General features: G+C 55.4%; 1 protein-coding gene across 2 annotated transcripts in view; it reads right to left on the bottom strand.

Moving 5' to 3' along the window:
* The window catches only part of CTIF (cap binding complex dependent translation initiation factor), a 283,841-nt gene that overhangs the window by 172,046 nt on the left and 89,509 nt on the right, over nucleotides 1-22,286 (bottom strand). For both annotated transcript variants that reach the window (XM_062201641.1, XM_062201640.1), the window contains 2 exons: nucleotides 5,566-5,639; nucleotides 4,706-4,810 (listed from right to left, as the gene is read on the bottom strand). In XM_062201641.1, the coding sequence (XP_062057625.1) occupies nucleotides 4,706-4,810; nucleotides 5,566-5,639 (179 nt within the window). The remainder of the gene's footprint in view (nucleotides 1-4,705; nucleotides 4,811-5,565; nucleotides 5,640-22,286) is intronic.

Below are 22,286 nucleotides of genomic sequence, written 5' to 3'. Positions count from 1 at the left end.
CATGAGCCTGGACCACCACTAGGGGGCAGCATGAGCTAAGCGTCCTGAAACCAGGGACGCCCTGGAACCCAGAGAAGAGAAATCTCTTGCAGCAAAACTCAGCAAAGGCTTGAGTGCGAGCACAGAACGGGGCATGGCAGCCGGGACCCGGTCACTCATCTTCATTCACCCAGTGCTCTATGCCAGGCTCCGGGCAAGAGCCGGTACCCAGGCAGGGGACTAGGGAGATCAGCAGCCCCACCCCCGCCTGCCCAGCACACAGCAGCCCAGGCCCTGGCTGGGTGAGACAGCGTGGCAGCGACCCATGGAGGGGCACTGAGGACTGTCTTGAGTGGAGGGCACCTACAAGGTGAACTGGCCAAGGGCAGGGAATCTGGAAGAACAGCCCCGGCGAAGGAGCAGCATAGGCAAGGGGCAGGGGCTGGAAGCCAGCATGGTGCAAGGAGCAAGGCCAGCCCTCAGCATGGCAGGCTGGGGCCAAGGCCAAGGGCAGACGCAGCTGGAGAGGTGAGCACTTGGGGCAGTCAGGTTTGGGCAGGTAGAGCCGGATGGGGGTGGGGGAGAGGTATAATCAGACAGGAGGGGAAAGAGGAAGAGCATCCCCAGCCAGCCACCCCGATACGCTGGGCTGAAGATGAGGAGGTGGAGACGAGGCTGAAGATGAGGCCTGGATCCTCCAAGCATCGCTGAACCAATCCATCTGCCAGCAGCGATGGGCCAGCCTGGGGAGGCAGCAGGTGCCATGGTCATGGGACAGGGACCCTGGGGCCTGGGGGCTTTTCCTCTGCACATCCCTCTGTGGCTCCCACACACCCTGGGCTCCGCAGTGTGCACCAGGCTCCCAGCCCACTGGCACCTGCAGCGCAGCTCCGGGCACAGCCCTTCATTCTCACCTCAGCAGCCCCTGGGGTGGGGCTGTGGGTGGTACCCGAGAGGACTCAGAACTCCTGCAGGTGCGCAGGGCAGAGGTGGCTGGAACACCTGAGTTACCACTACCAACATGGTTTCCAAGGCAACAGCCTGCTCTGATTTCTGGCCCTCCCTGGAAACACTGTAAACCGGCGGTATCCCGCTCCTGAGAGCTGCTGCTGTGGCTGGATACAGGGAGCTGGCTCCCCCGTGTGCAAGACTCGGGGGGATGTAGTTCCTGGCTGAGCTACAGGGTGAGCACAGAACACTGCACCAGACTCCCAGGCAATGACGGGATTTGGCTGGGGAGCCATGCGTCCATGGGCATTCTCAGGGGATTCTCAGGGAACCTCCAGGTAGAAGAGGTGCCTTCCTCCCCCGGCCGAGGGATTCATGCTGGTACCTTATGAACAGGGATGGCCAGGTCCTCGAGTCAGAGGACCAGCCCTTCCCTTAGCATAAGGGACTCTTCCCACCCCCTGGATGGGCACTTGTGGCTACTGCTAATAGCATCTGTTAAGAAATTAATTACTCTTGGCCGGTGCCGTGGCTTAACAGGTTAATCCTCCGCCTTGCGGCACCGGCACACCGGGTTCTAGTCCCGGTCGGGGCACCGGATTCTATCCCGGTTGCCCCTCTTCCAGGCCAGCTCTCTGCTATGGCCCGGGAAGGCAGTGGAGGATGGTCCAAGTCCTTGGGCCCTGCGCCCGCATGGGAGACCAGGAGAAGCACCTGGCTCCTGGCTTCGGATCAGCGAGATGCGCCGGCCGCAGACGGCCATTGGAGGGTGAACCAATGGCAAAAAGGAAGACCTTTCTCTCTGTCTCTCTCTCTCTCACTATCCACTCTGCCTGTCAAAAAAAAAAAAAAAAAAGAAAGAAAGAAAAAGACAAAAAAAAGAAAGAAATTAATTACTCTTAAAAGGGGGGTGGGGTGGGAGCATTGTGGCGTAGGGAGTTAAGCTGCTGCCTACAACGATGGCATCCCATATGGGCACTGGTTCGAGGCCCGGCTGTTCTACTTCCCATCCAGCTCCCTACTAATGGCCTGGGAAAGGCAGCAGAAGATGGCCCGAGTGTTTGGGCTGCTACCACCCAATTAAAGGCTCAGCCCTGGCCATTGTGCCCATCGGGGGAGTGAACCAGTAGATGGGAGATAAGTCTCTTTCTGTCTCTCCTTCTAACTCTTTCAAATAAATAAATAAATCTTAAAAAAATTAATTTGTGTGAACTGCTCAGTTCTTGCAGAAAGCTCGACTCCAACACTCATTCCCCATGGGATACCTGTAGTCTACAAGGCAGTGCCAACACCTGGAGTCCCCGGGCCTCAGCTTCCTGCACTGGTTTCACCGACTGTATGTTCCCAGGGGACACGGGAGAGTTGTCAGGCAAATGCTACGTCTCCCCAGAAACGTTTCCTGGACGGTTCATCCCCTCAAAGTGCTCTTCTTTAACCCCTTGTGCACTGACACTACCCCGCACCTGTCTACTGTCCAAACATCTACACCACACGGCTTAGCCATTCTTTGCCGTGCAGTCTAATCACGAGTGAGTTCCCGTCTCCTCTTCCCAGTAGACTGAACACTTGTTCCTACAGAAAGACATTTTCTACTGTGCGTGTGCCCTTTCCTCCTGGCACAAACAGCTGGCCACGCTGTCTTGGGCAAACTGAGACCCCTCCCACTCCATGGCAGGACCTCCGGCTCCTACATCAGGGCAGGTAGGACACACTCCTGAACTTCCCTCCACACAGAGGTGCAGGGGCCCAGCCCGGTGCATCAGCAGCTTGGTGGGTACGTGAACTCCCTGTGTTGAATGAGTGGCTGGGCAGGCAGAGGGGAGAGGATGGTATGAGGCAGGGTCTGGGAGCCTTGAGCCATCTCTCCCTCACTCTGTCTCCTTCTAACAGGAAATGTCCACACTCAAAGCCACTCACCCTCTCCACTAGGAGGAATAGAGCCCACAGCAGGCAGGATGACAAAAAGAGGAGGTGTGGGGAGACACGAGGGTCCCCTGGGAGAGTTTGAGGCAAGTAATGGGCCCGCCCCAGAAAAACACACATGTGTGCACACACACACGGACTCACACATGTGTACTCACACACAGAATCACACATGTGCACACATGCACATACTTTTGTATAAAATCTCAAGGGGTTAGGACAGCCTCAAGTCACAGCTTCACTCCTCGGGCAGCTGACTCTGTCTCTCGTTTCCAAAGCGGGGAGGAGACCACCTCTTTCCCTGGGCTGTTGCTCACTGCACAGTGGGGAGACCATGAGGAGGAGTGATTGATGGGACAGTCAGAGGACAGGGCCTGATGAGGGGAGCTTGCTCAGATCTGCAGTGACTGGGAGACAGACGTGGGCAGGGAGCACTGGGAAGACAAATAGAAGCTAACCGGATAATAATAAAAAGCAGGGCCGCTGCTGTGGCGAAGTAGGCTGAGCCTCCACCTGCAGTGCTGGCATCCCATATGAGCACCGGTTCAAGTCCCGGATGCTCCACTTCCGACCCAGCTCCCTGCTGGCGGCCTAGGAAAGCAGTGGGCCATGGCCTAATTGCTTGGGTCCCTGCAACTGTGTGGGAGGCCTGGAAGAAGCTCCTGGCTCCTGGCTTCAGACTGGCACAGCTGTGGCCATTGTGGCCATTTGGGGAGTGAACCAGCAGATGGAAGACCTCTCGCTCTGTCACTTCCTCTCTCACTGTCTGTAACTCTCTCTCTCAAATAAATAAATAAAATCTTTAAAAAAGCAAGAAAGTAGACTGGAGGCCGCCAGGGTTGGGGAACCACTGCTAGATGGGTATGGAAGTGCTCTGGCCCTAGATAGGCAACCGGTGCACCACAGTGAGTGCCCCAGAAGCCATTGCACCTGCAGCCTAGGAAGTGGATAATTTTATGTTACGTGACTGTTACCTCAATAAAAGTTATTCTAAAACATAAAAGAAGGAATCACTTGTGCCATGCTCCTGGGTCTGCCTGGAATCACTTTCCTGCCTTGAGAACAGCTGGGCCCTAACACCGCATTTTCAAAGGGAAGCTGGGGGCAGGCATTGGCCCAATGCTTAGACACTGCTTGAGACACGCATAGCCCACACCAGAGTCCCGGTTCTGTTCCCACTTCCAGCTTCCTGCTGATGTGAACCCTGGGAGGCAGCGGGCCATGGCTCAAGTGGTTGGGTCCCTGCCACCCACATGGGAGACCCAGACTGAGTTCCCTGCTTCCAGCTTTGGACAGGCCCAGTCCCACCTGCTGCAGGAATCTGGGGAAGTGGGTGGTAAACCAGGGTATGGGAGATCTGTGTGTGTGTGTGTGTGTGTGAGAGAGAGAGAGAGAGAGAGAGAGAGAGAGAGTGTGTGTGTGTGTGTGTGTGTCTAGCCAATAAATAAATAAAAAGGAAAGGCAACCCTGGTGCATGAAGCCAAGAGAGGGTGAAACAAGCAGGTTGAGTGAGCCGGCACGCCAGAGGCAGTGGCACCCAAGGATGTAGCCGCTTTATCAGCCCAGGGTGGGCCAGCCATCTGAGTTGCTACGTCCCCAAGGGACTCTGATATGCAAAGCTGGAGGCCCATTGGACTGGATTACAAATAAAAAAGGTCACGGTGGGTGGGCAGGAGGGGGCTTGTCAAGGACGGAGGGACCCCGAGAGAGGCCAGTGAGCCTAGGGCCACACAGGGACAGAATCCCAGGTTACAGGCACCTGTGTTCCCAAGGCAGCAGGGCGAAGGCGCCTATTCGGACAGAGCTGCCCCCACACCCATCCCACCCATGCATAGGAGCCCCCGGTGCCCCTTACCCTTCACGGTCGATGTGTGGCACCGGCTGCTTAGGCGCGTGTCGGAGCTTCCGGTGGAACTGCGTGAAGTCCAGCTTTTCGGGCTGCAGGTCCCAGGTGGCGCCACTAGAGGGCGAGGGAGGCGAGACGCATGAGGTCAGGAGGCGGGGAGCCCAGAGCCCAGGTAGGCACCCCCAGGACATGGGCAGGGGCCTGGCCGCGGCTGAGGCTGTGGAGACAGAGGTGGCCACTGCCACAAGCCACAGCCCCTGAGAGCAGCTCCTCGGGGCCACCAGGCACCCCCACGGTAGGGAAGGCCAGTGAGTGGGGAGTGGGGCTCCCAGAGGTTCTAGTCCTAGGAGACTGGTCCTGCAGGTGTGCCTGGAGCACGCCCAAAGCACAGCCACCCATGGCCCCATGGTGTGATGGACAGTCCGGCAGGAGCTCCGGGAAAACCCTTCAGGGCCAGCATCCCTGGACTGGAGGAACGGTGGCCAAAGCCTGAAAACCATCAGGAAGCTTCTAGCATCAGAACCGTGGCAATCCTCCTTTCCCTAGACTCTGCAGGGACCCCTGCCAGGCCCACAGTGGGAGGGGCAGGGGAATGCGGCCACAGCTGCCCGCATCCACAGGTGCCACTCTCTGTGCCCCTTTGGCTCCTGGGTTTCCCCCTCTCCCCTCCCTTTGTCTCTTTTCCCCCTCCTCTCTCTTCACCTCCCACCCTCCCATCTCACCTACCACCACCACCACCACCACCACCACCACCACCACCACCCCGCTGTCTCTCTCTTCTTCCTGGGCCTGTTCCCATCAGAGCCGACTGAGCCCCGCTGAGCTCTCAGGGCAGGAGCCACCCTCGTGGAGAAAGGGGCAGGGGTTACCTGAAGGAGTCAAAGGTGTTGGCGGCCCAGATGTCGGTGCCCAGCATGTCCAAGGAGTTGTCTTTGCTGCCGTTCTGGAAGACATGGAGTGGAAGGGCAGATATCACTGCCTGCCCAGGACACACTGGACAAGTGGGCACAAGGCCCCCTGGGGCACGAGCTCCACCCTGGCCTCCTTGGCCATCACCTTGGGCGGTGAGGAGGCGGCTCAGTGACCTGGTTGGTGCGCTGCCAAGAATCTGGAGGATGCTGCTGGGGGCTCCCGCCTTGCCCAGGGCAAGCTCAGGTGTGCTCCAGGTTCAGCCATGCCCATGTCCCTCTATCCCAGCCCACAGCTGGCCCCTCAGTTTCCACACCCAGCAGGGGTTGCATGCAACCAGCAAATGAACTGCCAGGGGCTGGATAGAGCCAGGCACACAGGAGGGTCCATATAGAACTGACCTCTTTTGGAATTAACCACAGTCCCTGTAATGTGTCTCACTAGGCCGACTTGCTCCTGTCTTCACCCTCTAGAGTCTCCTACGGGATCCATCTGACACCCACAGACAGCAAAGCCTCCACTCAGAGCAGCTTCTGTGATCGGGTTGCTTTGCCCTCGGCCAGTGAACTCCCTGACAGATGCTCCAACTTTGCACTTCACTCCCAATGCCCTCTACACCCCCATACCCCCCACACCCCCACAGGCTGGCTTCTATCAACACACTTTTTAAAAAACTATGAATAAAATCTTCAAGAACAACATATTCAACCGGGTGGCATCACTTTGCATTTTTACAGATCTCTTTGTCATCTTGCCCAACAGAAGACAGCTGGATTACCAAACCTGTATCTGTACCCAATCACTAGTGGTATAACAGAAGGTGCATGGTCTGCAAAACTCCACTTGTGCAACAATAAATATGAAAAGTACAAAGTTTTAGTATTATTATGAACACTGGGCAGCCGTCGTCTCAGCGAAGGCACCTGCATCCCATATCTGAGTGCCTGGGTTTAACTCCCTGCTGTGGCTCCGGTGGCTCTAGGTGTGCCTGGAGCATGCCCAGGGCACGGCCACCCATGGCCCCTTAGCTTCCTACAACACAGAGCCCAGGAGGCAGCAGTGATGGCTTAAGTAGTCGGGTCTCTGCCACCCACGCAGGAGACCTGGATTGAGTTTCCAGCTTCAAGTTCCTGCCCCGGCTTAGCCCTAGCGGCTGCAGGCCTTTGGGGGAGGGAACCACCAGATGGGAGCACTCTCTGTCTCCAGCTGCTCCTCATGAATACGTAAAACCAACAATACTTCCATGCGCACTGAGGCTGAGCATGTGTGCGCCTGTGACCTAGGAATACAGAATTGTGCAGAGATGCTCCCCAAAGGACACGAACACAAACACACAGCAGCACTGATCCTAACAGCTTCAGACCGGAAACCGCTCAAGTGTCTACCAACAGTTGACCAGATTGGGGTGGGCGCTGTAGTGCAGCAGGTTAAGCCACTGCTTGAGATGCCTCCATCCCATATCCAAATGCCTGCGATGGAATCTCACCTCTGCTTCCAGTCCAGCTTCCGGTAAATGTGCCTGGGAGACCAAAAATGATAACCCAAGTACCTGGTTTACCTGATACCCACACGTAGGAGACCCAGGCGAAATTCTTGGCTCATGGTTTCAGTCTTACTGAACCCCTGGTATTGCGGCCACTTGGGGGAGTGAACCAGTTTATTTATTTAAAAGATTTATTTATTTATTTGAAAGGCAAAGTTACAGAGGGGCAGAGGCAAAAATAGAAGACGTCTTCTATCTGCTGGTTCACTCCCCAGATGACTACAACAGCTGGAGCTGGGCCAATCAGAAGCCAGGAGCCAGGAACTTCTTCCAGGTCTCCTATGTGTGTGTAAGGGCCATCTTCTATTGCTTTTGCAGGACATAGCAGAGAGCTGAATTGGAAGTGGAGCAGCCGGGACTCGAACAGGTGCCCATATGGGATGCTGGCACTGCAGGCAGCAGCTTTACCCTCTACGCCACAGGACCGGCCCCTGGATGTAAGATTTCTTTCTCTATGTCTCTCCCTTTCTGTCCGCTCTTCAGATTAAATCAATCAACTGAATAAAGCAAACTGTTGGCCAGATAGATAACTCATGGTATGTTCATATATTAGAAAATTAATTATACAGCAGTGAGAATGAACAAAAATAATATGGAACAACATAAATAAATCTCAAAAACATAATTGGGGCAAAAAAATCCAGACTTAGATGTTTGACCTCGAGGTTAAGACTCTCAAGTCCCACGCTGAAGGAGGGAAGGAGGTAGCAAGAACACACCGGATAAAGACGAGGAGCTCATGGCCAAGTCTACGAGGGTGATTCACACTGAAGGCAGCCCAAGTGGACGGGGGCACCGTCTCCCTCTGGGGTTGGACGCCGGCCACTACGTCTCAGCGGGCAGGGAGTGGAGGACAGGCCCCAGAAAGAGCCACTGCCAGTGCCTGTGTAGGCCATCGAGGGCCCTTCAGAGAGAGCCAGCAGAGCACCTGCGCCTGCATGGGGGCACAGCCCTTAGGCTGAAGAGGCGGAGTCCCTGGCAGGGGACCCATCTGTCTCTGGACTTCCAGATTCTTCTATCTTCCACAGCTTCCAGGGAAGGCAGCTTTAATCTGCATTTAGGGGTGAGAACGGCTGGCTGATCTGAAACAGCAGGCACAATTAGATTTTATCCCCATTATCACCGTCTCCCCAAACCTCCGGATTTCCTCCGAACGCTCTGCGAGTGCGGTCGGATCTCTGTGGGTTTCTTTCTCTAAGAATTCTCTTCTCATTAGGGTCTAGCTGGAGACTCCTGAATTTCGGTGTCAAGTCTCTCAACTAATGGCACACACGCCATGGCTTAGTCCCTGAAGATTGCAATTAGTGACAAATTCACCTTTTTTTTTTTTTTTTCCCCCTGCAGAATCATGGAAAAGGGAGTGTCTCTTGTCTTAGTTACTTTCCTTGGAAAGAACTGACTTCATTACCTGGTGTTAGGAAACAGGCGCTGGGGGGAACCTCACTTGGTGCTTGAACATCGACAGGATTATAAGGAATCTCCCTTCAATAACATGGCCCAACACTGGGAATCAAAGAATACATTCTTTTTCAGTGCTTTCTTCTGAAACTTCGTTTCCCTCCACTTTTTTCTCTTTGGTGCACTCCACTCCTCTCCCACACGCCTCCTCAGTGGGATGACCACGCGGTTTGCGGCACGTAGTGTTGGGCGCCACAGCAGCTCTCGTTGACGGGCACATGGTTTGGAAGCTGTAGCCGTGACTCCGCTGAGCCGAGCAGACCCTGGCCTTCCACGTGAGAGTCTCTTGCTCAGCAAAGATAAGACCCAGGGGGAGCTTCCCACGGGGAGATCTCTGGGGAGCAAAGGATGGACGCCTCGATTCTGGGTCGGGGGAGGGTCCCACTGGCGGATGGGCCGGAAGCGGGCCCTGCTTTTGCCTGTCCGTGTTGATGCTCTCACCGAAGCCCGCCTTCCTCTGCACCTGCACTGCAGTGCCAGGCCGAGCTGTTGGCACCTCTGCCTGGAGGTGAGAGCTGACTGGGAGGGAAGTCCCAGGGCCCAGCAGGGCTCTGATGAGAGCCACAGCAGTCAAACAGTAACAGCACTTCCTACGTTCAGGCTCCACACTTCGCGGACTCTTCACACAGGTTGCTTTGTGAAATCCCAACTCCGTATAACACATTCCCACACTGGTGTCAATTACCTGAATCCATTTAAATGCTGGACGCTCAGAGACATCCTGGCCACTCCTGGTACACCTTGTCCCAGACCTCTCCTACCTCTCCATCCCTATCAGCCCAGAGTGCTGTGCGGGCCACCGCCATCCTCTGCCACCCCAGCCAGAAACCTCCTCCAGTGAGCCTCTCCTCTCCGACTTGCTCTGCCCTGTGGGCCTCCTGGGACAGAGCTCACCTCTGCGCTGGCTCAGTGGTTTCGGCTCATTACTTCTCCACTGGCCCACCTGCTGCCTCTGTTTCCCCGCCAAGACAACCCTCAGTGCTGAGGAACTCTGTGCACCAAGGAGCTGGGACCCATCTCTGCACAGCCCAGGGGCATCCAGAACAGAACCAGGCAAGAACAAGACACGGACAGCAACCCTGGAGCTATGCAGCCCAGCAGCCTCAGAGGACGAGGCAGGCAGAGGTGACAGCATCTGGCAAGGACGAGGAGCCTCAAGTCTCTGAGCTGGACATGCAGAGGGAGGCCACAGGCAAGCCACTTGGCCTCTGTGTAGTATGCCAGCAACGCAAGCACCCTGGCAGGTGGGAAGGGAAGCCTCAGCAGAAGCTAACCTACATGGGCACAGTTCATGGTCACAGGCGGTGGCCGCCTGCTGTCACCGATTTGACACCATCACTGCGGTGTGTACCAAAGGCTTGGATGTTTCCTCAGGGTGACTTCGAGCAGGGAAAGCAGCCACTGCACGCACACTGTTACCACCTGGGCTGCAGAAACAGCCTGGCGTCTGGGACAGAAATCCACCTCCTTCAAGTCCCAGCCCAGAGCAGCAAAAGCAGCAGGCTGGGGTGGTGGCCCAGGCAGTGGCCACGAGCCAGGCCATATTGGGGAGTTACTGCTCATCTCACAGCCAAAAAGGCCAACCAGGGCCCTCAGGGCTTCCCACGCCCATTCCTAGGGCCAGCAGCCTGAGCTGAGAGCAACAGACACTAGGTCTCCAACCCTGCTGCGTGGCTCAGAACCACGCAAACCCACAGCTCCATCGAAGTGCCTGGACATCCGAGTCTCAAACCCTGCACACACACACACACACGTACAGTACTTCAACAGTTTGTGGAACAAATGGCGTGGGCATTTGGTGCAGTGGCTGAGAAGCCACTTGGAACACTGACCTTCCACATTGGAGAGTCTGGTTTTTTTTTTTACAGGCAGAGTTAGACAGTGAGAGAGACAGAGAAAGGTCTTCCTTCTGTTGGTTCACCCCCCAAATGGCTGCTACGGCCGGCGCGCTGCGCCAATCCGAAGCCAGAAGCCAGGTGCTTCCTCCTGGTCTCCCATGTGGGTGCAGGGCCCAAGCACTTGGGCCATCCTCCGCTGCACTCCCGGGCCACAGCAGAGAGCTGGACTGGAAGTGGGGCAGCCAGGACAGAATCCGGCACCCCTACCGGGACTAGAACCCGGGCTGCTGGCGCCACAGACGGAGGATTAGCCTAGTGAACTGCAGCGCTGGCCAAGAGTCTATTTTGATCCCTGTCTGTTCCAGCTTCCTGCTAATGCTCCTCATGGGAGGCAGCAGGTGATGGCTCAGGTACGAGGTCCCTGCCAGCAGGTGGGAGACAGATGAGTTTCTAGCTCCTGAGTTAGGCCTGGCCCTGCCCTGCCCTGGCTGTTGTGGGCATTTGGGGAGTGAACCAGTGGATAGGAGCTCTCTCCTTCTCTCTCTCTGCCTTTCAAGTAAATAAAAGTTTGTGGAAAACTGCAATTTTTGCATAAACTTTCTTTTAATTAAATCCATGCGTAGCTTTCTTGTAATATGCAGTTTTATGGTGTGCTGGCCGTAGCAGCCATTTGGGGGGTGACCAACGGAAGGAAGACCTTTCTCTCTCTCTCTCTCTCACTGTCCACTATGCCTGTCAAAAAAAGTGCAGTTTTTGCACCAAAAGAAACTTTATCTTTCAATTTAATTTTCCATGAACTTTATGAAAGGCACTTATACACACCCCATTCACATATATATTATATACACAATACTTGTATATACACCACACATGTGTATATACATATTACACATCACACATACATACAAGTGTGCATCGTGTGCATGGACACACACCATATACACCAAACATACACATACACACCACACACACTTCACAATACATGTATATGCCACACATGTATATACACATTAAAGATACACAGACACATACCACACACATAAACACACAACACATACATATACACTCCATAGACATATAGGTTAAAGATACACGTAGACACACACCACACACGGATACCACAAACACATATACATGCACGCATATATACATGTCATGCTATACGTGTTTACGCTACACTCATACACATACCACACTTCCACATGCACACACAACACGTCACCTGTTCCCCCACACCCTCTTGATACGCAGGGAAGTTGGAGCAGCAAGGGGTGGTGAGAGACCTACAGACAGACCCCAGGACAGACCGAGGGCCACCTGAGGTCTGGAACTTCTCGCCTCCCTCTCCATCACCCTCGCCTCTTGCTCACAGTGAGGACCTCAGAGGTGACTTCAGGCCAAGGACAAGGAGGCAGGTGGCCAGGGTTTGGCCCAGGTCCTAGGCACACCCTGCCTTTGCAAGTCCACCCTCCAGCCCCTGCTGTAGAAGCCTCAGTTTCACCATCTGTACCCTGGAAGCGTGCAGGGTGGTTGGTTACCGTGACGAGCTTGGAGGCCACGCTGAGCTACAGGATGTACGGAATTGTTTTCCCTCTAGGGCCATGGCGCTCTTTCTGAGCTCAGAGGACTCAAGCGCATGTTCTTGTGGCACCCTTCATCCAGCTTTTCTTCATGTTAGGATGGAGCTCAGGACTTTTCCCTGCCGCTCTGCAGCTTCCTCAAAGCCTGGCCCCTGCAGCCCACAGCTCCCAGCATGCACCTGCACCCCGCGTGGAGGGGCTGGTTCTGGCCCCCACTCTCCCTCACAGTTTCATTGTCTCTCAGACATTAGCGAGCATCAAAGTGGGGTTAGCTCTCAGGGGAGCTGACCATCTCCCCTATAAACCATGGGCAAAAATTCTCTTTTTCCTTCCTCGGGATATCACTCAACCACTTAAGTACATTAAGACAGTGTTGGGTGCTGTGTGGATAGAAGAGGCCTGAATTATGGTCACTGCCATTGTGCAGGAGTCCAGAAATAGAACAATTCAAGTTGGCATGCAGTCAGGTGCCAAATGACAACACACCTGCCACCCAAGCTGCTAGCTTCAGGGGAGACAGCAGGCAGGGAAACCCTTGAAACAGGACTATGGCTTGGACTGAGAGCCAGGAAAACCAGATTCAAGGATCACAATCTGCTCCTTAGGGAACCCAGCAATGCACTCTGGCTCCCTGGACCTGTGCTTCCCATGTGTTATGTATGCATTTTGGAAAAAACCTTACTTATTTGAAAGGCAGAAGGAGTGCGTGGGGGAGAGAGAGAGGGAGAGGAAGAGGGAGAGATGGAAGGAAGAAGGAGAAGGGAGAGAGATGGAGGGAGGGAGAGAGATGGATCAATTGATCTTCCATCTGCTAGTGCATTCCCCACAGGTCCACAAAAGCCATGGCTGGGTCAGGCTGAAGCCAGGAGCCCCGAACTCAGTCTAGGTCTGCCACATGGACAACAGGGCTCCAGTTACCTAAGCCATCACTTGCTGTCTCCTAGGGTGCACATTCCAGGGAACTGAAATTGGAAGCAGAGCTGGGACTCAAACCCAGGCACCCCGATATTAGATGCAGGATTCTCAACTGGCATCTTACTCTGTGCCAAATGCCCGCCCCTCCCAGAAGCATTTGACAGATCAGGGATTCCTGAACAGAGGGTGGAGGGAGGCCAGGCAGGATACAGGAGAGACACCATGGGAATTTCGTGAGATGTTCAGGGTTCAGAGGACCCCAAGGTCATCTCTCGGGCCAGATGCACTTCCTGTAGGCCAGATCTGAGATTCCTCTCAGGTCCAAACCAAAGCAGACTTTGAGGATGGTGTGGATTTACTCCATCTGAAGGAACTACAGGGACAAGTACAGGGGAAACGGCTGGGCAGGGCAGGGTCCAGGAAGAAGCCAAGCTGTCCCAACAATACCAGGTGTGTGTGGGCATGTGTGCATGTTCAGCACCAAGGACAGCATCCACACACTGGCAAGAAAGAGCGTGATGGATTCCAGCATTTTAACCCCCTACACTAGATGGGCATCTGAGGCAAGGGAATGACTGAGCAGAGACTAGCAAAGACCAGGCTGAGATCAGAAGAGGGGAAGGCCATACCTTTCACTCCAGGACTTTGGTGTCTGCCTGTCATCCTATCTCTTCCCTTGTGCCTCCTCTCCTGAGGCCAGAGGGTGGGAGACAATGAAGCCAACAACCAAGTTTATTTCTCTTAAGCCAACCCTTCCACCCACTCTCTCCACTAACCACGGTTGTGACTTGGATTTAAAATGAACTGGGCCCCACCAGAGGCCATTTCTGGCTGCTTGCCTGTCCAGCATTTGCTACAACAATGGCCATTTGCTACAACAATTGAGGCCACTCAATTGTTCCAGCTCCCCACTAGAGAAAGGCCAGCAGATGGGGAAAATCCACACTCCCCATCCCAGCATCCCTTTTCCCGAGGCTCCCTCACCAGGAAGCCTTCTTTGAACTCCACAGCCTAGGGGATTTGTCCCTTCCTGCCAGTACCAGCCTCAGAACTACAGGACGGCGGCACAGGAAAGGGCCGGGGTGGGAGAGGGTCATCTGGTCTGGAGGTGACCCGGGAGGCCTGCAGAGATGTATCAGAGCCATAGGGTGGCTGGGCACAGCAGAAAGCAAATGGGGCTCCTGTTCTTGCCTCCCCAAGCATGTCTACCCCTACTCCTTCCTGGTTTCTGCAAGGAATTTCCATGGAAGATTCTGAAGAAACAAAAGGTTCTATGCTTTCTGAAAATTAAGCTAATTTCAGATGACTGTAGACTCACAGGTACCTGCCTCCAGCTCCTGATTCCAACGTCCTGCTAATGCAGACCCTGGGAGGCAGCCGTGACGACTCAAGCAACTGGGATCCTACCACCCACATGGGAAAGCTGGATTGAGGCCCTGGCTGCCGACTTCATTCTGATCTAGCCCCAGCGGCCACTGCGGGTAGATAGGCAGTGAACCAGCAGGTGGGAGCTCCGTCTGTCTGCCTGCCTCTGAAATTAAGAGAGAGAGAGAGAGAGAGAGAGAGAGAGAGAGAGAGAGAGAGAAAGAGAAGAAGAAGAAGAAGGAGGAGGAGGAGGAGGAGGAGGAGGAGGAGGAGGGGGAGGAGGAGAGGGAGGGAGGGAGGGAGGGAGGGAGACCCCACTTACAGTTACCCAGCTTGCCTCGATGGAAGAACCTGTAAGAGCTCCATGCCACATGCGGGATGTGGACACTGACAGTCAGGGCCCAGACCGCGTCCATCACCACAGGGCCCCTCCTGTTGCTCTTTTATAGCCACGTGCAGTCCCTTCCCGCCCCACCTCTTTCCTGACAACCCCTAGCCTCTCCCCACATCTATAATTTTGTCCTTTCAAGAATGCAAAATAGGGGCCGGTGTTGTGGTGCAGTGGGTTAAAGCCCTGGTCTGCAGTGCCAGCATCCCATGTGGCTGCTGGTTCTAGTCCCGGCTGCTCCTCTTCTGATCCAGCTCTCTGCTGTGGCCTGGGATAGCAGTAGAAGATGGCCCAAGTCCTTGGGCCCCTGCACCCAAGTGGGAGACCCGGAAGAAGCTCCTGGCTCTTGGCTTCGAATCAGTGCAGCTCCAGCCATTGCAGCCATCTGGGGGAGTGAACCAGTGGATGGAAGACCTCTCTCTCTGGCTCTACCTCTCTCTGTAACTCTGTCTTTCAAATAAATAAAATAAATCTTTTTTTTTTTTTTTTTGAAGAATGCGATATAAGGGAAGCATGGGGCAGGCAACCTTTGAAGGCTGGCTTTCTGTCACTCAGCCCAACTGTTTGGAGAGTCGCCAGGTGGCTGCCTTGCCACGGCTCCTTCCTTTCCAGTGCTGAGTACCGCACTTTGTTGCCGCCTTCACCTGCTGAAGAACACGTGGGTTGTTTCTGGTTTGGGGCTATTGCACATAAAGCTGCTATAAACATTTGAGCACAAATGTCTGTGTGAACATAAGTTTTCAGTTCTCGGAGATAAACACCCAGGAGCGCAATGCTAGATCACATGGCCCACACAGGCTTGGGTTTGTATTTTTTTTTTTTTAAAGAAACTGCTAAACTGTCTTCCAGAATAGCTTTGCCATTTTCTATCCCCACTAGCGCTGTATGAGCCGTCCAGCTTCTCTGCACTCACCAGCATCCATATCAGCCTTTTTGTTTTTAATTCACCATTCTGATGGAGCATTGTGATATCTCACTGTGGCTTTAGTGTGCTTTTCTCTAATGGCTGACGATATTAGATGTATATTTTTAAAGACTTATTTATTTAAATTTTTTTTTGACAGGCAGAATGGACAGTGAGAGAGAGAGACAGAGAGAAAGGTCTTCCTTTGCCGTTGGTTCACCCTCCAATGGCCGCCGCTGCCGGCGTGCTGCAGCCGGCGCACCGCGCTGATCCAAAGCCAGGAGCCAGGTGCTTCCTCCTGGTCTCCCATGGGGTGCAGGGCCCAAGGACTTGGGCCATCCTCCACTGCACTCCCGGGCCACAGCAGAGAGCTGGCCTGGAAGAGGAGCAACCGGGACAGAATCCGGCGCCCTGAGTGGGACTAGAACCCTGTGTGCTGGCGCCACAGGCGGAGGATTAGCCTAGTGAGCCACGGCGCCGGCCAAAGACTCATTTATTTATTCAAAAGGCAGATCAATGTGGAGGTGGGGGAGGCATCTTCCATCCTCTGGTTCACTCCTCAAATGGCTGCAACAACCAGGGCGGGGTCAGGCTTAAGTCACGAGCTGGGAACTCCATCCAAGTTTCCCACACTGTCAGCTGGGACCCAAGTGCCGGGGCCATCCTCCACTGCCTGCCACGCACATTAGCAGGAAGCTGGAGCGGAAAGGAGCTGCCAGGACTCGAACCAGTACTCAGTATGGGATGCTGCTGTCCCAAGCAGTGGGTTAACCTGCTGCCCCTGGACATTTTTGTGTGCTCAGTGGGGAAAAATGTCTCCTGTGTTCTGCCCATTTTCTGATTGGATTGCTTCTCAGTGATGGATTTTGAGAGTTCTTTTTGATATCCTAGATACCTGTGCGTTGTCAGACGTGTTTTACAAATATTCTCTCCCTCTCTGCAACTTGTCTCTCCATCCTTTTAGTGTGGTCTTTCCTAGAGCAGAAGTCTGATTTGGGTGAAATTTAATTTAGCATCTCAGTGTTCACATCTATTGACTGTCTTTTTCATTCAATTTGAAGTCTGATTCTTGGCATGACAAATGTTGTCAACTGAAACCTGAACATTTTCCTATTAAAAGACTGATTCTTATGGCATCTTCTGTCTTAACTGACCACTCTGGCAGGGGAAGGGGACGGGCACAGCCTCACGAACCTCCCAGGTGGCGGTAGAGAGCTGGTTCCCTACTCAACCTGATGCCCAGGGGGTGCTTGCTGTTACCGCTGGGTGGGGGTGGGAGTTCCAGGTTCCCACGTAGACCCCACCGAGCCACCCTTGGGGCTGGCCTCATGATCACTGGGCAGTGGCAAAAGCCTCACTCGCTCCTGGGCCTCTTGGCACCACCCCAGTGTGGAGGAGAGGGGCACCACACTCCCACCAAGTTGGAGTGCAAGACCAGCTTCCTGCAGGGCCTCCAGTGACACCATGGGCAGGGACAGGGAGCCTTCACCAGCTGGCAGGGTGACAGCTGCAGCCTGTTCGGTCTTCTGAGTCCACCCAGGTCAGGGGCTGGGTGCCCTACACTCAGGAGGGGTAGAATTGGCTGGAATGGGTGAGGTTGGGGCCGTGTGTTCTCCCATGGCGTGGGCTGGAGAAGGACAGTCATTGTCTCAAAGCTTCCTGCCCTGCTAGGTTTCTGTAGGGGCAGTGGGTTTTTATGGGGACTTTCATTTGCCTGTGTCCGTTGGCATTTCTGGGTCACTGACACCTTCAACATCAAGTCTGGGACATATGAGGGCACTTCAAAAAGTTCATGGACATTTGGAATTAAAAGACAAGTTTATTTCATTGTAAAAAATCTTTCAGAAATCCACAGAGTCTTTCCATGATGTGCATTTTCCGTGGACTTATTGAAGTCTCCTCCTAGTCCCTTCTGCAGCTTCTAGGGTCTCTGAGGGCAGAGACCAGGACACATAGCTCCTACTGTACACAGCAGCCACCCGATACCTGGCCGAACAAGTGAGTGGTTGCTGACTATTCTCTCTATAAAAGCCAGTCATCAATATCGCTTAGCAAGTGCCGTTTCCGCTCTTCCGAGTTAGCCGCAGCTAGAAGGCACCCCAAGGGCAGGGGCAGATGGCGTTTTTGGAAAACAGAGACTTGTGTTTGGCAGCAGCAGAGGTTGTACTGCCTTCGGCTCTAGGAGGCAGACTGGGCAGAATTAGCACACATCCCCACTGCTCCCAGGAAGGAGACCCAGGGCCTAAGGACCACAGTGTCACAGCCCAGACTCAGCACTGTGGCTCCTGTGCCCCTCATCCTCTGTCTGACCTCCATGCCCGTCTCCCTCACCGTCCCCACTCCCAGGTCCCTGCGCCACGCCTGGTTCACGGACTGCCCTCAGTGATGACTTGCTGATTGGATCCAAGGGTAAAAGAACAAATAAAGGAGTTCACTATGAACTCCACACGCAGGAATGGAGACGTTTAGTGAAAAGAAGATGTGCCACAATACACTGGCTATTTAGTAGTAGCCAGGGGCAAAGGAGTGCCAAACCGAAGCCACCAGCTGCAGCCACCTGGACAGGGTGGCTTGGGACTGAGCCAAAGAAAGAACCTGTGAGAGGAAGACACCCAGCAGCTCCGCAGCCACATGGGGGTGGGGGCTGCACCGCGGCGGCAGTCAGAGCAGAGGTGACCTTGAGCGGCTTGCCATCTGACAGCCCCTGATGTCTTGTGAGTCCCCAGGGGCACTGCTTAGCCCTGGGTTTGAGGCGGTGATGGAGATGGGGCAAGGCAGAGGGCACCCTGGGCCAGGGGCGGTGACTCCAGCAGGGCGCCGCAGAGTCCCGCCTCCTCTGTCCCAGATCCCAACTAGAACTGCGCCTCTCGGTGTGCAGTGGCTGGAGGAGGCCCTGAGATGAGCTCTGGGTGACAAGCTCCCAGGGGCAGTGACCGAAGCAGCCTCAAGGCTGCAGCCCTAACTCCCAGCACGGGATCCTCCAGGCCCTTCTCCCTGGGTCAGCTCCTCTGGTGAGCTGCGCCCGAGCCCAGCGGAGCGCGCTGCTGAAGGTGGCCGAGACGCGGGGTTGCTGGTTACTGCAGCGGGACCCAGGCCGCCCCAACGACGCAGGGGCTGACGTACTCGACAGAAAGCCAGAGAAAAACACAGGATGTGCAGCGTCCACAGATGGGCAGCCCGGCACGCGACCCCACCAGGGTCACTGCTCTCACCCCCACCACCCGCAACAGCACTGGGCTCTCTCCTGTTGCCATAACACCCCAAGGGTATGCCCAGCTCCCAGCTGGGCTCACATCCCTTCTTCTTTCTTCCCTTCCATCCCATTCCCAAAAGCAAGGATCAGTCCCGTGTCCTCCCTGGCACAGACCAAGAGCACCCTGGAATGTCCGCTGCCTCGGTGGTCGGGCAGACGCCTCTCTGGGGGACTCCTCCTTGCTCTGTGTGACGGCGTCTGCGCTGCCATCAGCCAGTCACCCCGAAGGCTCCAGTCCATACGTGTCTGCTGAGCTTCTGCAGGCGCTCAACAAACGCAAACCACATGGGGAGCAACACCAGGCACACACGTGGGACATTCCTCACAGGACACGGAGACGCGTAAGGACGCAGGCACTGGGCGGACGTTTGGTCTAGGGCTGAAGATGTCTGCAACCCATTACCAGTGATTGTTTTTATGGCTGTTATTATTACTATTATGACTTAAAGTGTCTAGGTTTGGCTCCTGGTTCCGGTTCCTGATTCCAGCTTCCTCCCACTGCAGACCCTGGGAGGCAGCAGGGGACGGCTGAAGTAGCTGGGTCCCGGTCATACACACGGGGAACCTGCACTGAGTTCCCAGCTCCTGACTCCAGGCCCAGCCCAGCCTGGGCCATCCTGGACGTTTAGAGAGTAAACCAGAGGACGGGAGCATGTTTTCTCTCTTATCTCTTCCTCCTCACCTCCTGCCCCGCCCTTCTTTCCCTCCCTCCTTCTGCCTCTAGAATTAATTAAAAAAAAAAATTTTTTTTTTTAAAAACCCAGGCATTTGGGGCCGGTGCTGTGGCACAGAAGGTAAAGCCACCATCTGCAGCGGGCATCCCATATGGGCACCAGTTCGGGTCCTGGCTGCTCCACTTCCCACCCAGCTCCTTGCTAATGGCCTGGAAAAGCAGCAGAGGATGACCCAAGTGCTTAGGCCCCTGCACCCATGTGGGAGAACTGGAAGAAGCTCCTGGCTCCAGGCCCAGCCCTGGTTGTTGTGGCCATTTGGGGAGTAAACCAGCGGATGGAAGATCTCTCTCCTGTCTCTGCCTCTCCCTCTCTTGCTGTAACTCTTTCAAATCAATCTTTTTTTTTTTTTTTTTTTAATCCAGGCCCTTATACTAGGGTATCCCATGTGCAAACAGCATTTTAAACTAACACCGAATCCCCCCTGTAATTACAGCAGGGCAGAAGGTGGCTGGGGCCAGAGGCGACCTTAGGCTCTTGTCCTCTGCCTACCATGGCCAGCCTGGGTCAGGGTCAACACCAGCAGCATCAGGGCGGCCTGCAGGGCGCCACAGATCTCAGGGCGTGGGGAAGAAGGGAGAAATGAGGACCATCCAGACCTGGGCAGTTTTGGCAGTGGTTTGGATTGAGCTGGGCACTACATGGAGACAGAATGCAGACAGAGAGCCCGAGAAAGGCTCAGAGAGGCCTGTGTGGCCCAACGCCTCCTTCTGCAGACACTCTTGGAAGCAGGGTCAGGTCCTGGTTAACATCCGGGTCTCTGGGCCCCTGGGCCGAGCCTCCCTCCCGCCCTCCTGATTTTTCATTTGCTAGGGGGACATCAGGATGGGATGGGGACATACCCGACACTCATGACTCCAGGAAACATGCAATCATGGGCCACCCACCAAGACACCCAGCCGTCATTTCTGACACTCCCCCCGTGTGTCCCAGGGGACCTTGTGTGAAAGGCATGCTCAGCAATGATTTCATCACCTCACTTGACAGCCAACACTGCGGGCCAACATGCCCTGCAGCCGGGAAGTCCTTCTCAAGGTCTACCCAGAGGCTCGCCTGCTGTCGGACACATTCGTGTCCTTTCCTTGGGACTTCTATGCAAGTGAAGAAGAGCTGCTGGCTCCTGGTCCCATCCGACCTTCCTTACGTCCTTGAGACCTGCATCCCCCGCCAGCACCTCGAGCGGTGTCCTACAGGTCCTGCTGTTGGACTCTGTCATCTGGGGTACTCTCCTCTCAGCCACTCCACACACTTCCTCTACGACAAGGAAAAGCTGGAGCCATTCCGACATCTTAACCAAACAAGGGAGCGGAAGAGGTTCTGGAAAGAGGACATCGGGGGCCAAGATCCAGGGGAGCCCCACCCGCTGGCAGCTGGCCGGCCCCTCTGCACCAGGTGCAGCCCAATTTTCACACTGACCTCTCTGGGCCGGGGACTCAACCTGCCCTCGCTGGCCCTCATTCTGGGTCTCTGAGTGGGGGCATGGAAGACCAGCATCCTTTAGACCTTGAGATAACAGAAGCGGGACAGAAGTCTGTGGTGGGGTCAGAAATGACCCCAGGGTCTGACCAATCCCCCAGCGATGCCTCCCCTGGGCCCCTGTTCAAGGGCCAGTGAGTGATGCGCCACAGAGATTCCTGGGCAGACTGCAGGGCTGGGCACCTTCCTGCACACCTCCACCTCGGGCACACGCGGCCAAGGTGGGGCTGTCAGAGGAGCCACCGGAGCAGCCAGCCACCCCCAGGTGCGGGCAGGGCAGCTTCCTTGGCCAGCCACGCGGGACTTCCCCTGCGGCGTGGTCATGCAGGGATGCTGACCCGCTTAGACTCCTCCCCCAGAGGACATCAGGAGACGGCTGCCTCATGACCCTCGGAGACAAGGGGACAAGGGCCATCTCGGGCCACGTGGACTCTAGGGAGGGCAGAGCAGGGAGAAGGCAGGCACGTCCCCACACCGCAGAGCCGCCCTGCCAGCCCGGACCACACACCCTTGGCCGGATGCTGCCCCTCCTGTCCTGGGCACTGCTTTCACCTGAGTTTTGTCCCTCTGACTAAGCGGCAAGGCCCTTGACAGCGGGGCTGTGGCTCCAGGCCCTCCCAGGGCCGAGCACTGGGGCTGGTGGATGACTCGCCGGAAGTCCTGCTTGTGGGAGCTGTGCACACTCCGGCCTCAGGAGGTCCCCCTGATGTCACACAGCACAGCCACGCTCAGGCAATCCAGCCCCCCAATGCGGCCCTTTCCACACTTTCCCAACGTGAACACCCCAGGGCGTGCACCAGACCAACAAGACACCACGTACACAAGGCTGCACAGCCGGTGGCCCTCCGTGACCCGGCCCCCTTCCACCTTCTCCCTCTGTGTGGTCACATGGATGCCATGGGTCAGGGTCTGGTGGGAATGTCAGGGACGCCATGGTCTGCAGGAAGCCCTACCCAAGGAGCCTGGTCTCTGGGCAGGTCAGGGCCGTGGGCGGGTTTATATGCAGAGACCCGCGCTTCCACCTGCCTAAGGTCAAACTCTAAAGTGAATCTACTATGTGTCAATGCCATCTGCCAAGAAAGGACCTACTAGGAGCATTGTACGATTCCATCATTCAGGGCCCTTTCATGTCCATGTCGCTGGCTGAACTCTGCTTGCCCTAAGCCAACTGCTGACTTGATTCCTGAAGGTGGGATTGGGGTGAGCTGGTCCCTGCTGTGCCAGGGCACC

This window comes from Lepus europaeus, chromosome 9, assembly GCF_033115175.1.
Source record: "Lepus europaeus isolate LE1 chromosome 9, mLepTim1.pri, whole genome shotgun sequence".
NCBI classification, from domain to species: Eukaryota; Metazoa; Chordata; class Mammalia; order Lagomorpha; family Leporidae; genus Lepus; species Lepus europaeus.
This window is presented reverse-complemented; position numbering and strand designations above follow the sequence as displayed.